Source organism: Galleria mellonella, unplaced genomic scaffold (genome assembly GCF_026898425.1).
Source record: "Galleria mellonella isolate WM207_F2 unplaced genomic scaffold, CSIRO_AGI_GalMel_v1 utg32, whole genome shotgun sequence".
NCBI classification, from domain to species: domain Eukaryota; kingdom Metazoa; phylum Arthropoda; class Insecta; order Lepidoptera; family Pyralidae; genus Galleria; species Galleria mellonella.
In genome coordinates this window covers 1,151,484-1,167,775 of record NW_026442075.1, presented here as the reverse complement: position 1 = coordinate 1,167,775, position 16,292 = coordinate 1,151,484, and the positions used below count along the sequence as shown (strand labels likewise).

The 16,292-nt window shown below is 36.4% G+C and overlaps 1 protein-coding gene and 1 non-coding gene across 2 annotated transcripts in view; one reads left to right on the top strand and one right to left on the bottom strand.

The window, feature by feature from the left end:
• Positions 1-16,292, bottom strand: part of LOC113510757 (ankyrin repeat domain-containing protein 29-like) — a 93,529-nt gene that overhangs the window by 20,817 nt on the left and 56,420 nt on the right. The window contains exons 7-8 of the mRNA XM_052896351.1: positions 13,901-13,999; positions 10,361-10,459 (exon numbers count right to left, since the gene is read on the bottom strand). Of these exons, the coding sequence (XP_052752311.1) occupies positions 10,361-10,459; positions 13,901-13,999 (198 nt within the window). The remainder of the gene's footprint in view (positions 1-10,360; positions 10,460-13,900; positions 14,000-16,292) is intronic.
• On the top strand, positions 8,379-8,450 carry Trnac-gca (transfer RNA cysteine (anticodon GCA)). The gene has a single exon. It is a non-coding gene; the product is annotated as a tRNA-Cys (tRNA).

The window sequence follows — 16,292 nt, the reverse complement described above, 5'->3', positions numbered from 1 at the left end:
AATAATTATTTATATGCCCATGCTAGAGATTCAAATAAATTATTTATCCATGCATTTTGCTTATTTCATTCAAAATGATATCTCACTGTCTATTAATTATTTAGTTCCCACTAGGTGTCTATTACTACGTTCATTATTAATCACCAAATGTATTAACAAGGAAGGTATGAGTCTAGTGGAGAGGGGAACAGCTACCCGAAACCCAGATTTCATGAATACTATATTAGTGATATCGAAACATTTTCACCGAGGTTTTTTTTTAATGGGTGATAATGGTATGGTAACTCCGTCTGCGCTATTGGTATACAATGGTAGGGCACCAGTGATAACCGTAACACAGCCATGCAAACACAACTGCTTCACGGTTGAAACACGAATGGGACATAGGTGCCCAAGCAAACGATATTTGTACAAAGTCTCCCTCTGGTAATTTCAATATACAGCTAAAATATCAATTGGAATATTATAGTAATTTAAAATTGCACACTATATTTGTGGACAAAATCGCAGTGGTTTGCAAAAAATAGGTCTGCAAGCGAATAAACCATTAAATAATGCATGAAACAGGCTCCCGTCAGTGGGGACTGACTGGGGAGTCGGAAGTATGCAAATTGCATCGCATAGTTTGTCCCGAATTGAATATCGATGTTCCAATTACCGTGTTGTCTAAAGAAATCCCAGGGTTGGTTTAATCTCTACAGTAAACTTGATTTGTTTTGTCTAAAAAGAATTACATTATTCTTTTTTTTTTTTATATTTTTATTCATGGCAACTTGTTGACTCTTTGTTAGAGAATATTTTTTACTGTGACGAAATTAGATTTCCAGATATTTTATTTCGGTCGGTTAATAGATGAAAATGGAATATGATTCTGTCGGGATAGCATTATGAAATATAAGTGAAGATAACGTCAGGTTTGTTGACCCACAGAGAAGATATGATTCGAAGTATAAGAACGTTAAAACTAATGAACTCCTTTATTTAGGACATACATCTATATTTATATATATATATATATATATATATATATATATATATATATATATATATATATATATATATATATATATATATATATATATATATATATATATATATATATATATATATATATATATATATATATATATTTCGAGATAGCAAACAAGCTAATGGACCGCCTGAGGAAAAGTGTTGCTTATTGCCTATAGAAATAGGCTTATTGCCTGTGTGGTCCTGGCATAGAACAGACTACCTCTTCCTTTCCTGTGGGTGTCGTAAGAGGCGACTAAGGGAATTTGCAGCGTCCATCTTAAAACGTCACCAAAGTCTAACTGCGGTTGTCAATCCGCCTGCCAAGCGTGGTAACTACTAGCGAAACTACCCTTTTGAGGAAGGCTTATGTTCAACGGTGGACAGTAGACGGCTGATATGAGGATGATATGATGAATAGGATGTCAGACACTTTTTTTTACAGCACAAGCCGCAAACGAGCATGCGGCTCACCTGATGGTAAGTGACTACCGCCGCCCATGGTCACCCGCAATACCAACAGCATTGCAGGTATGCTGCCGGTCTTTAAAAAGGAATATGCTCTTTCGTTGAAGGTTATGTTGTCGTACCGGTTCGGAAATACTGCTGCTGGAAGTTGATTCCAAAGAGTGGTTGTGTGCTTTTTTTTAATCTGTGTAATACGTGGGTAAATGTTATTAAATTAAAAAAAAATACTTATTTGTTTATACCACCGATTTCTAAAATAGGTTCTACGGAACCTAGGGATTCCGTAAAAAAGTCACCAGAGTTCCGTGAAATTACTTACAGTAAAACAATTTCATTCTTCAAATTAAAGGAAACTATAAAGTGTTATACTTTTAAAATATTTCTAATAAAAGCTTTTGTTTTTATTTAATTTGCAGTGTTTTTGATTTTTTTTTATTTATTTATTTGTTTGATATAGGGTTCCATAAAATAAAAGGTATTTGGTGAGTGTTCTGTTCTCTTAAAAGTTTAGGAATCCCTGATTTACACTATTTATCTATACAGAGTAGTTTAAACAACTTCCCTGTATACATAAAAGATATTTTAACGTCTCATACAGACATACGTATCGTTTTTTTGTAAAACGAAGAATACAAAATTGCAACTGTATTATGCAAGCACCAGGAGAGCAAAACGGCGCGAAGGTTGTTTGTATTTAAATAATTCAACGACCCCGGAGACTGGCAGCACGTTACACGAACGAAATGTAACTGGGAAGTAAATAATAGGTACCTATTACTTATATGTCATAAATATGCATACAGTACTAACGTACTGCGTAATTCGGAGTTCACTTAGAACAAAATATTGGTAGTCAATATTTACGAGTACAAATTGACTTTGTCTCAAGGAAATGATACATCCGGTGGACTTGTATTTCAAATTCAGTTGTTGTCATTACAGATGGCAGCAGCAGCAACTCGGGGAACTTTTTTTTTTCTTATACAACATAGAATGGCAAACAAGCTGACGGTACACCTGATGGAAAGTGGTAACCGTTGCCTATAGACATGAGCAGTACCATGAACATAATAGAGTATACTGTTTCACCCATGATACTCCATGCGTTGCCATTCCTGAGGACTCAGGTGTTATTCCTCTGTGCCCTGTAAATTCACGCCATATCACCTCCTTTAAACCGAAATACAGCCATAATAACCTTATTCCTTAAACGATATGATCCCATATCGTGATTGACAATTTCAAAACTGATTGATTTGTCCCCTACTTCGTACGCGTAAATTAAAAAGAAAAAAAAGCCAATGATACCTATAGACAATTTCTGGATGAGACTTTAAAACATGCACCAGATAGGGGGAGAAGGGATTGTTAGTAATGAGGATTAGTAGCCCCATTGCTAGCAATATGCCCTGGTAGGTCGACCTCCTCGTGGTTCCCCCTGGATACCATCTTGATTGATTTATTGTTAGATTCGTCACGGTGGGCTAACTGACCTGCTTCATCCTCACGCTTCGCCAGTGTATACCAATAGCGCAGGCAGAATTACCATTCCATTATCATCCATTAAAAAAAACATGCACCAGATTGTAAATTAGATATTCAGGAACACAACTAAAAACCATATTCATTTTCGTGAGCTTCGGCAACTACTAGCACCAGAGGGACCAGACTTTGTACAAAAGTCGATTGCTTGGGTACCTCTGTCCCATTCGTGTTTCAACCGTGAAGCAGTTGTGTTTGCATGGCTGTGTTTCGGTTTGAAGGGTGGGATATGGCGTGAATTTACTGGGTACACAGGAATAACACAGTCCTCAGAAATGGCAACGCATGGGGGGTATCAGGGGCGAAACAGTATACTCTGTTATGTCCATGGTACTGCTCATGTCTATAGGCGACGGTTAGCACTTTCCACCAGGTGGACCGTCAGCTTGTTTGCCATTCTAAGTTGCATAAAAAAAAAACTACTAGCAATCCTCCCACCCCGTCTTCTATGAGGGGCGCCTATGTTCAGCATTGGACAGTTAAAGCCTAACATGATGATTTTAGTTTTTCTACTTCTGAAATCCTCGCGTACGAAATAGGAGGCAATAAGCTAGTCTGAAATTAAAATAAAATATTTATATTCCGGTTTCTTGAGTGCGACAAACGCAACAGTGAATCTCCGAGATTCAGCTAGTCGAGACCTTTGTCACAAAAGTTGGGTAAGCGCGGGTGACAGCCCTGACGCTGCAGACGTCCCTAGGCGGTGATCGCTTATCGTCAGACAGGCCGTATTTTTTTTTTTTAATAATGAAAATTGAAGATTGTATTTGATAAAAAAAAAAAAAAACTGACTTTATTCGGGAAAAACCGTTGTGCTTATTTTGGTTTATAAACTAAATTACTAACTCGATTTTAATAAAATTTCTACGGGATCATTCGGATAGTAGATCTTTTGAGACTTTTTTTTTCAAATCGTTTATTTATTTAATGGATGATAATGGAATGGTAACCCCGCCTGCGCTATCGGTATACACTGGCGGGGCATCAGTGAGAGATGATCATTGAGGATGAAAAGGCAGGTCAGTTAGCCCATCGTGACGAATTCAACCATAAATTAGTCACAATGGTTTTCAGGGGAACCTAAGGGGAACCGCGTGGAAGTCGACTTGACAGGACATATTGCTAGCAATGGGACTGGTAGTCCGCATTACTAACAATCCCTTCCCCCCATCAAATCGATTTATAACTGATAAAGTTATGATCCTCCTTTTTTAAAGGCGGTTGAAAACGAAAAGGTAACCCCTGCGTTGTTGGTTTACACTAGGAATAGGTAATATGTAGCAATATTTATATATTGTAGTACTGTACTGTACTAACTGTAAAAGTAAAAAAAAATGTTTCGGTATTCATTAGGATTGAGCGGAACACGTTGCTTAAAAAATTGTTTCATTCTAAGATCTTAAAACTAGAAACTTTGAGCTTCAAAATCCTTTTTTTAAAATTCCAGTACGACCATTTTTAAGGGAAATACAGGTACTTGAAAAACCACAAAAAATTTGATATTTTTTTTTGATCTCTTAATTTTTTCCTCTAGTGTATTAAATATCGTTTATCCAAAAAACGAGTATATTATCAAAATGAAGAAACCCGGTGGAAATTAATACAGATATCCAACTAGTCCGAGCGATATTGTAATGGGTATGGTAACCTTTACTCCGCCATCAATGTCTAAAGGAATCCAGGGCTGACCCCAAATAGGAAAATAGGAGGTTTATAAAGGTCTAGAGGAACCCAATAATCCAATTTAAAAAAAACCAATTATATATTTTCAGATATGTTTTTGCTGAAAAACTTCGCTTGCGTTCTAGGATGGGCACGGTGCCCTTTAAATAAGCCTATTTCAAAAAGAAACGCAGTCTGCAATATTGTGTCTAACCAATTTACTCAGCGCAGTATGAATATTGTAGATGCTGGAGCGAATGCCGTGAAATTTTAACCGAACATTGGCAGGGTTCTCGTGGCGGAGCGCTAATATGCCTCAGTCCATTAATACTATATGGTCCGCGCACATCTCCGTAGAATATCTGCGAATAACTATTATTATTTATCATTACCTTTTTCGCTGTTAACTGTCGGCTTTTAAACATCAGTCTCCCCTATGGACAGCCTCTTTTTCAATTGATGAAGATGGGATGGTGCTACCGTCTATGCTGATCCATAATAGCGGATTGACGAGGAATTAGCTTTTTTTTATACTACTTAGAATGGCAAACAAGCTGACGGCCCACCTGATGGAAAGTGGTAACTGTCGCCTATAGACATGAGCAGTACCATGGACATAACAGAGTATACTGTTTCGCTCATGATACCCTCATGCGTTGCCATTCCTGAGGACTCAGGTGTAATACCCCCGTACCTAGTAAATTCACGCAATCGACTTTTGTACAAAGTCTCTTTCTGGTAAAAGTAAGGGATGAGTAAAAGATGAGGTCTGGTCAATGGGTTTGACACGGTGAATTTATTAGGAATTAATTACAATTGTTATCATGGGGGAACAAGCTCCCTAGTGTTGCAGACGTCTATAGGTTACAATGACCGATTACGATTAGATGGGCTATATGCTGTACGTATACCAGAGGGAGATTTTGTACAAAAGTAGTTTGCTTAGGTACCTCTGTCCCATTCGTGTTTCTATCGGGAAGCAGTTGTGTTTGCATGGCTGTGTTTCGGTTCGAAGGGTGGGATATGGCAGAGAATTTACAGGGTACAGAGGAATAACATCCGAGTTCTCAGGAATGGCAACGCATGTGAGGTATCATGGGCGTAACAGTATACTCTGTTATGTCCATGGTACTGCTTATGTCTATAGGTGTCGGTTACCACTTTCCATCAGGTTGGCCGTCAGCTTATTTACCGTTCTAAGTTGCATAAAAAAGTGCTTGTTTACCATCTTATTATAGACTTTTGTCAGACAGAAAAATCTGTAATACTGCGATCTCTGTGATCTATTGTGCTCGCCCAATTTTAAAGTTCGTGGCTAATTCCTGTCAGTAATAAGAATTTTAAGACGTTCTTAGTAACAATGTCTTTTATTTCTTCAGGAAATGAAGTAATTTTCCAAAGAAAATATATCGTTTCTGTATGAGAGGCCTGGGCAAACTGTGTAGATTGTGCGGTGAGAAATCGGAATCCATGGAACACTTGATGTGCACCTGCGATTCGTTGGCAAGTATGCGTATGAGTCTACTGGGAACGGCTTACCCAGAGCCAGGGGACTACAGATATCTTAAACCGCGGAATATCGTTAAGGTAACAAATAAGACCTACAAAATGATGATATAACCGACGGCGAAGCACAAATGATCCCGATGAGTCGACGTGCAATGGCTTAGCTGACCCCATACGGGAATAAAAAATAAGATAAGTGGGTTGCAGATACAAATTAGTTTTTGTGTTGCTTTTAAATTAATTTCTTTTGTGATGTATTACAATAAAATTTGCATAGGTATATTAAGCAATACTTTATGTGAATGGCCACACTGAAGCGAACCGGTTTCGCTCACGCGATGATGCAGTATTTCTTATAGCAAAAAAGGTAACTTGTTAAAGTTAATCCTTATTTAATAGTATTTATGTTATACTATGACGAGTATATATGGTCTAATACATGTAAACCGGGGGGAAAGGGATTGTTAGTAATGGAAACTGAGAATCCCATTGCTAGCAATATACCCAACCAGGTCGATCTCCTCGCGGTTCTTCCTGGACACTATCATGGTTAATTCCTGATGAATTCATCATGATGGGCTAACTGGCCTGTTTTCATTCTCATCTATCACCCTTCACTGGTGCTCCGACAGCGTATCCCGTTAGCGCAGGCGGGGTTACCATACCATTTTCACCAATCAATTACATGTAAACCTCTATTTATCTTACTTTATTACACCACGTCTTTCTATTCATGTGTGATAACATCGCCTACCTAATACCTTTATTATTAGTGTATTTCTATCTTATCGATGGTTAACTGTCCACTGCTGAAGATAGGTCTCTCCCATTAGGGGTGGGGGTGGGGGCTTGCCAGTAGTTACCACTTTTGGCATTTGGGTTGGCAATCGCATTTAGTCTTTGGCGATGATCTAAAAGAGACGTTGCTGCCCAACCTTCGATCAGTAAGTTTCCTTAGTCGCCTCTTACTACACCCACGCGAAAGGAAGAGGTGGCACAATCTATGCCGGGACCAGACGGCATTCTTACTAATATTATAAATGTGAAAGTTTGTTTGTTATAATGCCTTAAGGGCTCAACCAATGATTACGAAATTTGGTATATATGTATTATGTGGAATAGAGAAAGGTATAGGATACTTTTATCCTGGACAGTTAGCATATCCCGGTCACGCGGATAAAGTCACAGGCGCAAACTAGTGATTTAATAATAAGTCCCATATAATTAACAAATCGTTTGATCCACAAACTAGTATACTCTGGTAGGTAGACAGAGAAATAACTATATGGGACAGATAAAGGAAACACTAGGTGTCATGTCGTATAGGGAGGTCAAAGATATGGCCTGGAATAGAGCTGGCTGGAAGACAATGAATTAGTTGCACCGATAAGAGGAAATATATATATATATATATATATATATATATATATATATATATATATATATATATATAAATAGAAAGGCTTTGAGGAAAAAAATTGAGGGTACGACCCAGAACACTCAGACCTGAGCCAATTCATCGAGTTAAGTTCGTTTCCTAAATTGGTAAGATTGGGAATCAAATTCGGTACCTCAATTGCAAAGCAATGTGCTAATCACTGCGTCAGTAAAGACAGAAATGTTTAGCACAAGATTCACTCTGCCTATCCTGTGTGAACTTGGCGTTAAGATAAATAATAACAAGCAATTAACAATATGGATTTTGTTGTGTTCTATTGCATAAGAAAAATAGCACATTACGTGGCTATATTTAGTTTTCCTTGAAGCTTGTATGAAAGTGTGACTAATAAAATGAATCAATGCGTAAAGATGTAATATTGTTACCAGCTTGTAGGTATATGATTACAAATTTCAATAAATGAGTCGTGTAGGTATATAGCTAAGTGGTAGATTAGTCATCTGCAGAGCAACCGGTCCTCGGTTCAATCCTGGACCCCTTGTTTTTTTATTATTTTTAATTAATCTACCACTGCTTATGCAATGTCTGTTTACTATTATGATATGGTTCGATTAAAAACTTTATTAGAAGAAATTTGGACATCAAAATGATGTCAGCATTTTATTTTGGAATTGTTTTAACGCAGGGTTAATGTTATTTTCTGGGAGACAATATGATATTATGATATTTTTTAACCTTCTTAGCAACTATTCAACAATGCTTATCGATAATTTCAACTCATTGTTCATATGGGGGTATAGCTCAGTGGTAGAGCATTCGACTGCAGATCGAGAGGTCCCCGGTTCAAACCCGGGTGCCCCCTCTCGCTTTTTTGTTATTATACTTTTAATAATAAATTTTTATGTTTATAATTATATTTTTAGTTTTTTTTTAATATTTATACTTTACGTTTACAGATTTGTTTGCACCTAATAAAAAAATACTGCAAAAGAACATTAACATAGTGATTGCTGAGTGCTATAGGAAACACAGTATAATAGTTGTAATATAGAGTTTTTTTTTTTATATATGCCAGTTTCTTTGGAATTCCTAATAAGTAATAACATGTTATAAAAACAGGTTGCCAAAATTCACAAATATTTTGTGATCATTTATATATCTACCTATGTATATTTTATCATAATAAAATAAATCAACCCTATCGCGTTATTTTTATAAACATGATATGAAGAAGGACATGGTACGAAAAAGGATATAATATTATTAAGGAAATACTATTTTCAAAAACAAAAATTTATTTTCAGCTGAATTCAAAAAGAAGGGTGTCCTAAATTCGGTTGTATTTTTTTTTATATATTTATCACCTCAGAACTCCGTCAGTTCTAAACTGATTTCGAAAATTATTTTTTTATCTGTAAGAATGTACTTATAGGATGGTCCTATAGAAATTTTATAAAAATTAGTAGTTTAGTTTTTAAATTAAAATAATTGGTTTTATCACAATTAGTCTTTTTTATTGTGCGATACAATCTTTAATTATTATAGTTTACGTATAAACTATTTTGTTATAAATTTCTGACTTAGTTCAATTATAAATTTAGTTTATATATCCTTATCATATTAATTGGGCTATGATATTAAGGGATATTTTTATTTTAAAAATACATAACAGAACTGGCAAGAATTTTAATAAGAAGATTATAAAAAAGTTTAAAAAATAAACAGTGAAAATTGTTCAATTCTTTTTGAAATTTACCAATTTGATGTTGGTTCATGAACGATTCATCAACTTTATTTAAATAGACTTGTTAACAAGCACTTTTTTTTTAAATCTACTGCATAGTTCAGAAGTTGTTATCTATTGAGAAGAGCTTGCAAGAAACTCAACAGTTACACTTTTAAATCTCTGTTAATATTATGTGTATCTATTTAAATGTATTATGTCTAAAATTACATGGTCATTAAAAAGTCCATACATAATCGACTAACACCATACACGCTTTTTTTTTTAACGTCTGGAAAATGCTTTATGCAGACCCATACACCTTGTGGGAGGTGAATGGGTACTGTGGGAATCCCCCCGTAAGGTGAGGGTGTACCCACCAAAAACCAGACGATATACCCTCGAGGTGCCATATGTCGGAGACATGGGGACACCACATCTCCAATGGCAGCAACCCGCCCCCTGATGGTAAGAGCAGGTCTCCTCTCTCAAGACAGGGGGATGGCATGCTCACCCTACCACTCGGAGGATGCGCCGGTATATTAGCACATCCCCCAGGAACATCATGCACGCCTGTCATTCAAGTAATCATTTAGAGTATAATAGGCTTTGTTCAATAAGTGTTTTTATTAACAGTTTAAAATTCATTAAAAGGGTACAAAGTCGATTGCTTGGGTACCTCTGTCCCATTCGTGTTTCAACAATAAAGCAGTTGTGTTTCGGTTTGAAGGGTGGGATATGGCGTGAATTTACTGGGTACGGAGGAATAACACCCGAGTCCTCAGGAATGGCAACGTATGGGGGGTATCATGAACGAAACAGTATACTCTGTTATGTCCATGGTACTGCTCATGTCTATAGGCGACGGTTACCACTTTCCACCAGGTGGGCCGTTAGCTTGTTTGCCATTCTAAGTTGTATAAAAAAACGGTAGATCCGAAATATCCTAATCGAAGTATTAACTCAATGCATGAGTTTATAAACATGTGTGACCTTGAGTGGACGTTACACAAGCAAGATATGATGATAAAAATAGAGCATCAGCTCACCTGATCAGTGACGGTGGGGTCAGCGCCCCGAGCCAGGAGCAGTTCCACAATTTGTGTGGCATCAGCAGCGCACGCGGCGTGCAGCGCTGACGAGCCAACCTGTGCCAAAAGGGGGAAAGGGATTGTTACTAATGGAGACTGAGAATCCCATTGCTAGCAATATACCCAACCAGGTCGACACCCTCGTGGTTCCTCCTGGAAACTATCATGGTTAATTCCTGATGAGTTCATCATGATGGGCTAACTGACCTGTTTTTATTCTCATCTATCATCCTTCACTGGTGCTCCGCCAGCGTATCCCGTTAGTGCAGGCGGGGTTACTATACCATTTTCACCCATCAAAAAAAACCTGTGCTAGAAAGTCGTTACTGTATTATCACCAGAACCCTAAAGTTTCCGTTCCTTCGGTTTCGTTAAAATGTTTACCGATTTGTCAAATTAAATATTTGACAAATCGGTAGTTTTTTTGCACAAACAAAAAAACGTATCTACTCGAGTTGTGGCAAAACCGGTTATTTTGATTTAAAAACTAAACTACTAAACCGATTTTGATAAAATTTGTATGGAAACCATATTATAACTAATTTGTAAGTATATCCTTACAGATACAAAAAGAATTTTCCAAATCGATTTACAACTGATGGAGTTACTCGTATATGGTAACAAATATTAAAAAAAACAACTGAATTGAAAACCTTGTTTTTTGAAGTCGGTTGAAAAGAAGGAGTTTTTCAATTCGATTGTTTTTTAATATTTACTTTACCTTTAAACTCTGTCATTTATGAACTGTGATGACACAAATACACGCGAGCACACACACAAATACATGTGCACATACACACACACTCACACACAAAACAGACAATTATTTGTACATATATATATAGATATTTCGAGATAGCAAACAAGCTAATGGCCCGCCTAAGGAAAAGTGTTGCTTATTGCCTACAGAAATGAACAGCACCATCTAGATTTGAGAATACACTGTAACGCCTATGGCCTCCTTTACGTGTTTTCATTACACACCAAACAACTAAAGAAAACACAGCCATATAAACAAAACCGCTTCACGGAAGAAACACGACTTCTGTACATATTATCCCTGTGGTATTTGTGAATTTGGGTAATTTGAAGAAATTCAGCAGTTCTGACAGGGACTCGACCCTGGGTTCCCGGAACCCTCACACGTACCGCCTACACACCTACTGCCCTGACGCTGCTACTGTATCGTTTTATTTGACGTTATCACCTACACATACCGAAGGGAATAAATTTTCTTTTTTTAGGACAATATTTTAATAAGTTTCCACGAAATATTTCCAAACGCACTGTTCCCGTTTCTAAAATATATGTATTATTAAATAATAAAGTATACAAATACGTAAAAATAAAAAAGAGCTCTCTTCAAGGTCGGCAACGCGCGAGTAATACCTCTGGTATTGCAGCCGTACATAGGCTACGGTAACCGCTTACCATCAGATGGGCTGTATACTTGTTTGCCACCTCAATGGTATTAAAAAAAACATAATTACAAATAAAAGTATAACTATATTGAAGTAGGGGGGAAGGGATTGTTAGCAATGGAGTTTGACAGCCCCATTGCTAGCAATATCAGGTCAACCTCCGCGTGGTTCCCCCTGGAAACCATCGTGAACAATTCTCGTTGAATTCGTCACGATGGGCTAACTGACTTGTTTCATCCTCGACTATCATCCTTCATTGGTGCCCTATCAGCGTATACCGATAGCGCGGGTTGGGTTACTATTTCATTATCACCTATAAAAAAACTATATTGAAGTAACATCCATTTTGTAACAAGTGGTTGGTACTCTTACGTAGATAGTCTCTTAGTTAAATTAGTTCTAAAAGTAAGCTTAGGAAGTATCAGGTGGGCCGTATGTTTGTTTGTCACCTCAGTGCTATAAAAAAACGTACTCCATACTCATGTAGGTTTACTATCTATTCTATCTTGAATTACTCGTATATTTTAATAATTACATTGTTAGTACAAAAGTCGATTGCTTGGGTACCTCTGTTCCATTCGTGTTTCAACCGTGAAGCAGCTGTGTTTGCATGGCTGTGTTTCGGTTTGAAGGGCGTGAATTTACTGGGTACAGAGGAATAACACCTGAGTCCACAGGAATGGCAACGCATTGGGGGTATCATGGGCGAAACAGTATACTCTATCAATAGTATTATATTATCTGTGACTCTATTATGTCCATGGTACTGCTCATGTCTATAGGCGACGGTTAGCACTTTCCATCAGGTGGGCCGTCGGCTTGTTTGCCATTCTAAGTTGTATAAAAAAAAACTTACAGTTTTTCTTTGTATATTGTTTTATAATATTATTTACTAGTTGTATCCCGCGGCTTTGTCCGTAATCAGTGTGAATTAAGTATATAAAGTATCCTATGTGCTAAATTAGGATATAACCTATCTGTGTACTAAATTGCATTCAAATCCGATCAGTAAGTTTGGCGTGAAAGAGTGAATGTAAATGTAAATTGGACTCTATTTTCCGCGCTTAGCCTCTCATTTGGGCTGTTGTGCGTATGAGTCGTGGCTAGTACAGTAAGCCCGGCTTCGCACAGAAGCACAGAAGCTTTCTGGGATCTTCACAGGCTTTATGAAGCGACCTGCGTGAAAGAGTAATAAACATTCATCCATACATACAAACTTTTGTATTTATAATATTAATATTATTATTACAATTATACGAATAATTTATTTTTAAAGAAAGAAAGAAAAATAATTTATTTAGTGAAATATGTCACTGTCATAGTCGTAGAATACTGACGGATCTGACAAATATTACATATAAAGATCCGTCGGTATTCTACGACTATGACGATATATACATAGATATAACAAAAGCTAAATAAAAAAAAACAAATTCTATTCATTGAAAAGGCTGTTATATATATTAAAATTGCAAAATAATGTAGGGATTCCAATTATACTGTATCCTTTTGGAGCAGACAATAAACAGTATCTATCTATCTGTACAATAAAAAATAATATTTTATTTATTAACTGTAACAGAATGATTGTCTCATTGATGTCATTTATCCTATATTCTCTTGTTTGTATTCTCAAACTGCCGTGTGGTCCCGGCATAGCATGGACCACCACTTCCTTTCCCGTGGGTGTCGTAAGAGGCGACTAAAATGAACTTAACAGTCGAGGGACAGGCAGCAGCATCCTTCTTAAAACATTATCAAAAGCTTAACTGTGGTCGTCAACCCAACCAAGTGTGGCAATTATTGGCAAACCCCCTCTTAAGGGGGGGAGGCTTATGTCCAACACTGGAGAGTTAATGGCTGATATAATGATGATGATAATGATTTTAAAGTATTCTTTTGGAATTCTATTTCTGCTTATTTAAGAGAGTATCTAGTATATTTTTCTCGACTTAACTTTTCTAATTGGTTTGCGGATTAAAAGAAAAAACAAAGATTAACTGAAATAAGGTAATTAAAAAAATATAAAAAAAAATAATAATAAAAAAAGAAGTTAATATTATTTAACAAACCTTACATTGTTTTGTAAGTGTACGTTGGCTCCGAACTCGAGAAGATGTTCCACGATGCCGTGACAACCCTGGGCGCACGCCATTTGCAAAGCGGTTACGCCATTCTGAGGAAAAAAAAATATTAAAGTAATGCTCCGTAATATAGTTGAATATCAGCTGTTAATACTGTAATATATGTGCATATATATGCAAAGGGTGTCATGGGCGAAACAGTATACTCTGTTATGTCCATACTCATGTCTATAGGCGACGGTTCCTACTTTCCATCAGGTGGGCCGTCAGCTTGTTAGCCATTCTAAGTCGTATAAAAAAAAGCTAAATTATGTGGTTATGTTTCATTTTGAAGGGTGGGATATGGCAGTGAATTTACAGGGTACAGAGGAATAACACCTGAGTCCTCAGGAATAGCAACGCATGGGAGATATCATGGGCGAAATATTGTACTCTGTTATGTCCACGGTACTGCTCATGTCTATAGGCGACGTTTACTCTTCTTCATCAGGTGGACGGTCAGGTTATTTGCCATTCTAAGCTGCATAAAAAAAAAAACAAAAAATATAATGACCTAATCCTACAAACCTATTTTAGTTACTGAAACGTTTTGTCACTTTCGTTCAAATTGGGAATTTAGTGTAAAAGAAAGAGACAAAACAGTTTAATAGCTAAAATAGGTTTATAAGAAATGTAACAGTAATTATGAATAAGGGGGTAAAACCATATTTTCAACCGACTTAAAAAAGAAGAAGGTTCTCGATTCGGTTGCATATGTTTTATATTTGTTAACTCATAACTCCGTCAGTTCAAAACCGATTAGGAAAAAAAAATTTTTATCTGGAAAGAAATATTTACAGATAAGTCCCCTAGAGATAATTAAAAAATATTGAAACTAAAAGTCGCATTGAAATTAATGTAATATACAATTCGGTATTGCCAATATCATAAGACAGGGGGGAAAGGGATTGTTAGTAATAGAGACTGAGAATCCCATTGTACCTAACCAGGCCGACCTCCTCGCGGTTCCCCCTGGAAACTATAATCGTTAATTCCTGATGAATTCATCATGATGGGCTAACTGGCCTGTTTTCATTCTCATCGATCACTCTTCACTGGTGCTCCGTCAGCGTATCCCGTTAGCGCAGGCGGGGATACCATACTATTTTCACCCATTGAAAAAAAAAGTCTATGGTACTTATTTCCATATATATAAACATTTATGTTTATACAAATATAAAAAAAAAACCTAACGTGATAAAATATAAATATTTAATCACGTTCCGCGGATGGTTATGTTGTTTCCGATAGCATGATTCATACAGATAAAAGTGTAAATACAATAGATACAGAAATTTAAAATGTATAACGTAACTATTTGAAACGGTAAAATATTATTCGTTTTTTATTTATGCAGAAGTTTTAATGGTCCCGGTGAGTCGAGAGTCGAGTGTCGACGCCGAGTGTCGACGCCGAGTGTGACGCTGAGTGTCGATGCCGAGTGTCGTCAGTTGCAATGACTGCAAATAGATGTTTATTGAAGCAAAACTTTGATAGATAACGAAACTCATTTAAGTTTATATTCTTTATTGCATATTTAAATTGCTAGATAATACACACATTTATCAGAGGAAGACTTTGTACAAACGTCGTTTGCTTCGACACCTGTTCCATTCCTGTTTCTACCGTGAAGCAGTTGTGTTTGCATGGCTGTGTTTCAGTTTGAAGGGTGGGATATGGCAGTGAATTTACAGGGTACAAAAAAATAATAGTCCTCAGGAATGGCAACGCATGAGTGATATCATGGGCGAAACAGTATACTCTGTTATGTGCATGGTACTGCTCATGTCTATAGGCGACGGTTACCACTTTCCATCAGGTGGGCCGTCAGCTTGATTGCGATTCTAAGTTGTATAAAAAAAATATATAAATATTGTGAACAATTTATTTGTTTAAAAAAAAATAATTTCCGCTTTCACATAAAAAGAATATATTAGTAGATGGTGTATTATTGTTAATATTTGCTTTACTATGTCTATTTTCATTATTTGTTTCATTAATTTTACTAATATAACAAAATGGTAACTAGATATCTGTACGTCCATGTACAGATATCTCCCAAGATTTTTAAGAAAAAATAAATTAATATTTTTTGTATTTAGTATTTTTTGTATGTAGTCTTAATAAGATCAATAGAAGTCAATATAATTAATTTAGGAATTTTGTCTGTCTGTCTGTGTCTGTTGGTTTGTATATACATACGTAACACTATTGAATGCGATTTCCATTGATGTATTCCTGAAGGTCTAACTTAGAATCTGGTGTATGTTTTATCTTGACATGCCATCTAGTAGTATATATTTCAATACTTTTCTTGCTTCAAAAATTCACGTGTACGAGATAGCG